Below are 6,966 nucleotides of genomic sequence, written 5' to 3'. Positions count from 1 at the left end.
AGTACGAAGACGGGAAACCATGTTGCACTCTCCTTTCTAGAATGCCCAGGACGTCCTTGTCCATCCCAGCCAACTTCCAAGCTAGGGCAAGAACTTTTCTGTGCCATGCTGGATAGCCCCGCTAAGGGAAAACAAAACACACCTATAATGTGAAAGGAGAGCTGTCTTTTTACATCACCATCCCTCCAAGTTCTAACCCTTTTCCACGAGGCAGCCCTTCACGCAGAGAAGAACTGGCTCTGCCCTGGGGGCCAGCCCTGCCCTTGGCCCTTCCGAGTCCCAGAGACCTGCCCTTGGCCCCACCAGCCTGGAATCTCTGCTCTCAGGCCTTGCGCCACCTGCATGTTCCTGTTCGGCGGAGCAGTTGTAACACCATAGCCATCTTTCATGCTGGCCTGAAACACTTTCCAAACATTCTGGAAATTTGTTATGGTTATAGCAGCCAAGCCCACAAAACCCAGATCCCAATCTCTTACTAAGCAGCCCAAGAATATGTTCAAATCATCCTCTGGCTGGCTTGGCCGCTGATGGCTCTTGCTGGACTCCATCCCTTGGTCCCTGAGATGAATCATGAGTTTCTCTCCTTGCTATTGTTGGCCAGCCCCCAGGTTAATGGTTGGTGGTACACGCACCACCCCCAGTCTAAGTTCTGAGCCCTGTGTGTGGAAAGCTCAGGGTGAAGGGATCACGGAACAGCCCATCAGAAGGCCCAAGTAACTAGTCCCACTTGAGAGAAAGTGATCCAGACCAGGGAGGCTCTGGGCGTCTGCCTTGGGTTTTCATTCATGGGTCAGATTCCTGCCCCAGTGTTAACTCCAGGACCCCTCCCTGAGCAGGACATCAGCTTGGCCTGGCCGGCAGCCTCATTCAATTAAGCTCACCGGTCTCCGTACACCACCCACCCTTCAGTCTGCAGTTCTCCTCTGTGTCGCCAGAGCATGGTTCCACAACAATCACAGTCCCCCTCCCCACTCTGCCTCGAGGCAGGTTCTCCTGGCATGACCCTGCCTTGCCCCCAGGCTCCCCGAGGAAGCCAGTGCATCGCGGCTAACTCTGTACCCAGCCCAAGCTCAGAGCCGGACACTAAGGCTTACTTATACTATTTTCTTTCTTTTAAAAAAAAGCTGTAAAAAATTTTATTTGGGGCTTTTACAGCTCTTATAACAAGAGCTGTACATCAAACGTATCAAGCACCTTTGTATGGATGTTGCCATCATCATTTCCAAAACATTTACTTTCTACTTGAGCCCTTGGTATCAGTGTCTCTCCCCCACCCCCATCCTCCTAGCCTCATGAACCCTAGGTAATTTATATTCTTATTTTCATATTTTACACCTTCTGCTGTCTTCCTTCACCCACATTTCTGTTGTTTGTCCCTCTCAGGGGGCGGGGGCGGCGCGGGGGAAGCACGTCGATCATTGCCATCTGTTCCCCCTTTCTCCCTGTCCTTTTGATCTTATATGGTTGATTCTTCTTCTTCTTCTTTAAATCAGGTGGCTCTTACATTTTTATTGGGGACTCTTACAGTTCTTGCCACAATCCATCCACCCATCCATTGTGTCAAGCACATTTGTACATAGGTTGCCATCATCATTTTCAAAACGTTTTCTTTCTATTTCTATTTTTTGCAATTGGTGGAAGTGAAGCGGGCCGTTGGCTTTACTCTATCAGGCCCTCATACCTCCATCAGAAAGGCGAGAGGCAGGAGACCCCCAGCACCTTGGTCTCCAACTGCTTCCCCGTCTCTGTCGCCATAGCATTGATTCTCTGGGGATGCTGAGCTGAGCTGCCCAACACAGGGGTCACAAGCCCCCAGTGTGACTGCTTCCTGAGTCAGGGGGCTCTGCTGATCCCTGGCTAGAGCATATGCTCCAACGCCTGGTCTATCACCTGTCTGTCCTGCAGACAGACACTGGAGGAAGAGCCAGATTGAATTGGAGCAATGTCACCCTTCTCACCAGACAGCAGGTTTACCACGACCCCGATTACCCTCCGCAGCAGAGCACCGCATGCCCATGCCATCATACTTGAGGACAAAGGTCTCAGATAACTGCTGGCAGCTTTGTGTAACCCACAACCCAGAGGGCCAGAGAGGCCCAGTGCCTTACCCAACCCACACAGGCTCTGCAAGTGCTCAGCCCACAGGAACCAGCCAGTGCCCAGCGGGGGATGAGCGGCTGCTAGTAGAGGCACAACCTTTGGGTCTCCGGGCCAGTGAGGATAAAGAACTGAGGCCCTGGCTCTCCCAGGCCCACCTGCTCTCGCTTCCAATGTCCTCCTCCCTCGCCCCTCAAGCCCAGGACAGAGAAAGGGCTGTTCTTACCTGCTAGGATGAAGATGCCCACGAGGATCAGGAAGACCAGCAGGTAGAGCCCAAGAACAGCATACTTGAGCGCCGACAGGGAGCCCAGCTGACTACAGCAGCCTCCCACTCGGCGGCGGTGGCATGGACCTACAAGAAGGTTCAAAAGAGGAAGAGAAAGAACACTTGAAACCCCCATCAGTTGAGTTAATTTCTCACTGGGTTTCCCCTCTCCTTGGGGCATGTCCATGCACACCCGGAACCAAGCCCTGCACCATCAGCACACCCATGCTGCCAGTCCGCTGGGGAACCTTGCAGATCCATCAAGCAGCCCATCCCAGGGTGCCCAACTCGCCCCCCACACCCCAAGCACACGAACAAGCCCGACGGGCACGTGCTCAGGCTCATGAGCTCACACAGATCCAGCCTCCTTAGCCAGTGGAAATAGGTTTGACCGCGTGTCCTTTACCCAGTGTCGCTCACTGTCCCAGGTGGTCGAGAACTCTGGAGGGAATTCAGAACTGGACTTGCAAGCTCAAATGTCGACAATGGCCGGGAAGGGGATGGCCACGAGAGCAGGGGGCTTGGGCAGGCCTGTGGTGAACCACAGCTCCAGCCAGGCTCGTCCACAGCAGGTGGCTGTGTGGGAAGGAGGGCTGGAGGTTGCCAGATCTAAGATCTTCAAGACTAGCCAGGAGCAGTTATGAGAACCCTCCCTCGTTTTAAATGCTGGCAACTGATTCAGAAAACAAAAACAAAAGCAACATTGAGACTGTAAACAAGATATATCTGCATGAAGGATCTGGCACTAGCCACCAATTTGAAATTCAGGACTTTAGGGAAACAATGTCACTTCATGCTAGGGAACAACAGGAGACTTCCCAGCTCCCAGCTAAAAGGTAACAGCAAGGATCAGCAGTGTGTTGGGCCTCAGGGATCATCAGCCCAAGCCCTTGTATAGATCAGGAACTCCGCCCCCTCAGAGGCCAATGGATGCACTATAGGTCCAATGTTAGTTAGTGGCAATGCCTGGGTCAAGGTCCTAGTAGCCTGACACCCAGAGCTCTTTCCAGTGGGCTGCTTCAAAACACCTTTCAGCCGTGACTGACCGGGGAGTCTATTCCCCAGCGCCCCTGTGTGGCCTGAGGCTGCAGGGCACGGGAGAAGTTCAGGCAATGGGGAAGGAGGGAGGGTTGATGAGCTGGGACACCAGGCATTTGAACAAAAGGGTTGTGGGTGATACTGAAACGGTGGGTGGCTAATGCTTACGCATTTGGCAAAATCATAGAGCCTGGCCGCACAAACTATGTAACATAAATTATGGACTTTAGTTATTAACATCGTATCAATATTTGTTCATCCAATGGACCGAATGTCCCCTCCTAGTGCAAGAGGTTAATAGTACGGGAAGCGGTAGACGTGGAAGAGGAGAGGACAGGGACTGCTGCACGTTTTGCATGATTTTTATGCATGCCTAAAACGGCTCCGAAATACAGGCTGTGCTTCCCCCCCCCCCAATGGAGGAACGTTTTTCAACATGTGTACGCCCATCCCCCCACCCCCTTGCAGGTTTGGAGGGAAGCCCCTGATTCTGAGAAGTCTCATGCCCCCCCGTGAGAAAGGCACAGAAGTAGAAATGGGCTGGCAGCAGCTATCGAAACAACTGATCTTCTACAATGTTTTCAAACCGGATGTGATGTTGAGTAAAGAAGATCGAAGAAGAATCACAGCATTCGACTTGTGGTGCCAGAGAAGAACATTGACAGTACCAGAGGGCTGCCAAAAGGACAAACTCATCTGTCTTGGACGCAGTACTGCAGGGTCCCCCTTAGAGGCAGGGGTGGTGAGACTTCATCATCTAGATTTTGGCCATGAGGTCAGGAGAGACCAGTCCGTGAAGGACATCAGGGTTGGTAAGGTACAGGGGCAGCAAAGGAGAAGGCCCTCAAGGAGATGGCTTGACACCTTGGCTGCAACAATGGGCTTAAGAATAAGAACCGTGGGGAGACGGCGCAGGACTGAGCAGTGTTTCCTTCAGTCGGGCCCAGGGTCGCTATGGATCGGAACTGGCTCAATGGCATCTCACAGCAACATCATCAATTCGGAGCAAGTTATCAAGAAATACTAACTCCATCACCATTCTCATGGATCGTTAACTGCTAGCAAATATAGGTGAGTTTAACCTGCTTGCCCATGAACACTTGAATGCAGCACATCTTTCTAACTCAACCTAAATCTCCTTTTGTCTGCTCCTTGCCACACTTTTGGATCTATAGTTGTTTTGTTTTGTTTTCTTAAATACCCCCACTCCCTCTTAGTAAGAGGTGCTAACTATCTGGTTACCACTTACTCAAGACTCAGACTAGTAGGCACAGTCTGTAAAGACCATACAAATACTAGAGATTATCATGATGGTTATCTTACCTCCTGCTTAGAGCCCAACTTCCTCTTTAACCTCATGAAAGACTAACCAGACCAGCAGGTGAGTCTGACTCTTGTGATCAGAGCAGAGCTAGGTTCCATAGGGTTCTTCAGGATTGATTTTTCACGGGGGCCTTTTTCCTAAGGTGCCCTGGTGGGCTTGAACCTTCAGCCTTTCAGTTAGCAACCTAGTCCATTCCCCATTGGCACCATCCAGGGACTCCATAGCAGACAGGAGAAGCAGCGTGGCATGGCTGTCAATGCCGAGAACTTGATACTGCATGGCTATTGCTAGGTCATTACTTGGTCCTTAATAAGGCATTCAGGAAGAGTAGGTCTAATTGTCGAGATGCAGTTCTATTTCTTTTCCAATCAAAAAACAAGTAGTTCCTTCCCCCTCCACCTGAGGCGTCTATTGTGAGCACCTCCCCAGGACAGAGCCCCCTGTCAGCCAACACACATGATACAGATCTTCCTCTGATAGAGCTTCATTCTCTCAACAAGTCTCCATTACTCTGTACCTTAAACAAAATCTATTTTAAATAGAGCACAATAATAGTCTCAAATAGAGAGTTTCCACAAATAGCTAGAAAATCATACCATGAATGGTTCTGGCAAGATGCTCAGGGGAGATGATTGCAAGGCGAAGAAGACACTTGAGGGAAGAGACAAGTTCCTAAGGATGCCAAAAACATATTTAAGAACTTTTTTTTTTCAGGCGCTAGCAGCATGTGGGTTGGGTTACCAGTCTACTTACTTACCAGTCTGGTGGAAGATGAAAAACTTGTCCAAAATAATAGAATTAGTCAGCAGAGGGTAGAGTATGTGCTCATTTTTGTTCAAGGAAAACCAGAAGGAGATAGAGGTCTTTGACTCATTAATTTTAGGGAATACAGTTTATCATAGATTTGTGGAATGCCCACTACTCATTGCATCCAACCTCAGAGCAAAACAAGAAACTCATGATGTCAGTCGATTCTGACTTCATCGATCCTAGCCTTCTCTCACAGAGCAGTTGATGAGTTTGAATTGTCAGCCTTTGATGAGCAGCTGAGCACGTTCAGCATCACACCACCAGGGCCCCCTACAGGCAGCCTTGAAGGTGGCCTTTGTGATCGCTGTCCTCGCAGGCAGCCCCCTTCCGCTTTCTATCAAGGTTGGTCAGTCTGACCAATAGAATAGGGTAGATGTGAGGCCTTTTCACTTCAGAGATTAGACTAAAGGCATTGCAGATCCCTTCTTTGTCCTTTGTCTTTCTTGTGATCATCCACTTTGGGGGGACGTCAGCTGCCATGTCATGAACACCTCTATGGAAAGGTCCCGCAGAGTAGACAAATGTGGCCTTCAGCCAATAGCCACGTGAGTGAGGATGGAAGCAGATCCTTCAACCCAGTCAAGCCTTCCTATTCTGCAGCCCTGGCCAATCTCTTGAGTGCACTCTCATGGGAAATCTTGAGTTGAGCTACCCAGCGAAATGCTCCTGGGTCCTTCCCAGGTTAAATTATATATAAGTAGATTCTGAGGAAAAGTTTTATCTATAAAACTAAGCAAAGTCTTGACTTTTCTTGCACACCCAAAGCTTCCTCAGAAAGTGTGTAAGATCACAAATGGTTGTTGTTTTTAAGCCAATAAGTTTGGTGGTAATATGTTATGTACTCATAGATAACACATACGTGTATGATATGAGGACATTGTGAGCTCACTGGTAGGATCCTTGCTTTCCACCCAGAAGACCTGGGTTGGGTTCACAGCTCCTGCACCTCATGCACAACCACTGCCCATCCATCAAGGGAAGCTTGCATGTTGCTATGATGCTGAACAGGATTCAGTGGCATTTCCAGACCAAGATAGACTAGGAAGAAAGGCCTGGTGATCTACTTCCAAAAATAAGGCAATGTTAATCTTGTGGGGAACAGTGGTCCCATCTGCAAATGATTGAGAGAATGATACAGAACAAAGCAGCATTTTGTCCCTTTGTGCACAACACCACCCTGGGCATCAGAGGTCAATGTTACCACAGCTCACAACAACAACACACTTAAGAAAAACACTGGAAAATGCAAAGCTAATGCAAAATCTGAGAGTGAAACCTCAGTGTTCCTACTGTCGACTTCTCATTTACTAGACCAGCTCCTGAAACAGAGTGGGCTCTCAGAGACTACCTGTTGCATGAGAGACTGGGCCTGGGCCATGTTCTTTTAGATGCACCCAGTGAGAGGGGGGATAAAGCACACAAACAAGCA

The 6,966-nt window shown here is 49.6% G+C and overlaps 1 protein-coding gene across 2 annotated transcripts in view; it reads right to left on the bottom strand.

Moving 5' to 3' along the window:
• Positions 1–6,966, bottom strand: part of SCARA5 (scavenger receptor class A member 5) — a 152,977-nt gene that overhangs the window by 116,277 nt on the left and 29,734 nt on the right. For both annotated transcript variants that reach the window (XM_045286746.1, XM_045286745.1), the window contains exon 3: positions 2,324–2,452. In XM_045286746.1, the coding sequence (XP_045142681.1) occupies positions 2,324–2,452 (129 nt within the window). The remainder of the gene's footprint in view (positions 1–2,323; positions 2,453–6,966) is intronic.

Source organism: Echinops telfairi, unplaced genomic scaffold, assembly GCF_000313985.2.
Source record: "Echinops telfairi isolate 266 unplaced genomic scaffold, ASM31398v2 ScPeMD7_9;HRSCAF=40, whole genome shotgun sequence".
In the NCBI taxonomy this organism is placed as follows: Eukaryota; Metazoa; Chordata; class Mammalia; order Afrosoricida; family Tenrecidae; genus Echinops; species Echinops telfairi.
The sequence above is the reverse complement of the archived record's forward strand: the minus strand, read 5'-3'. Positions and strand labels throughout refer to the sequence as shown.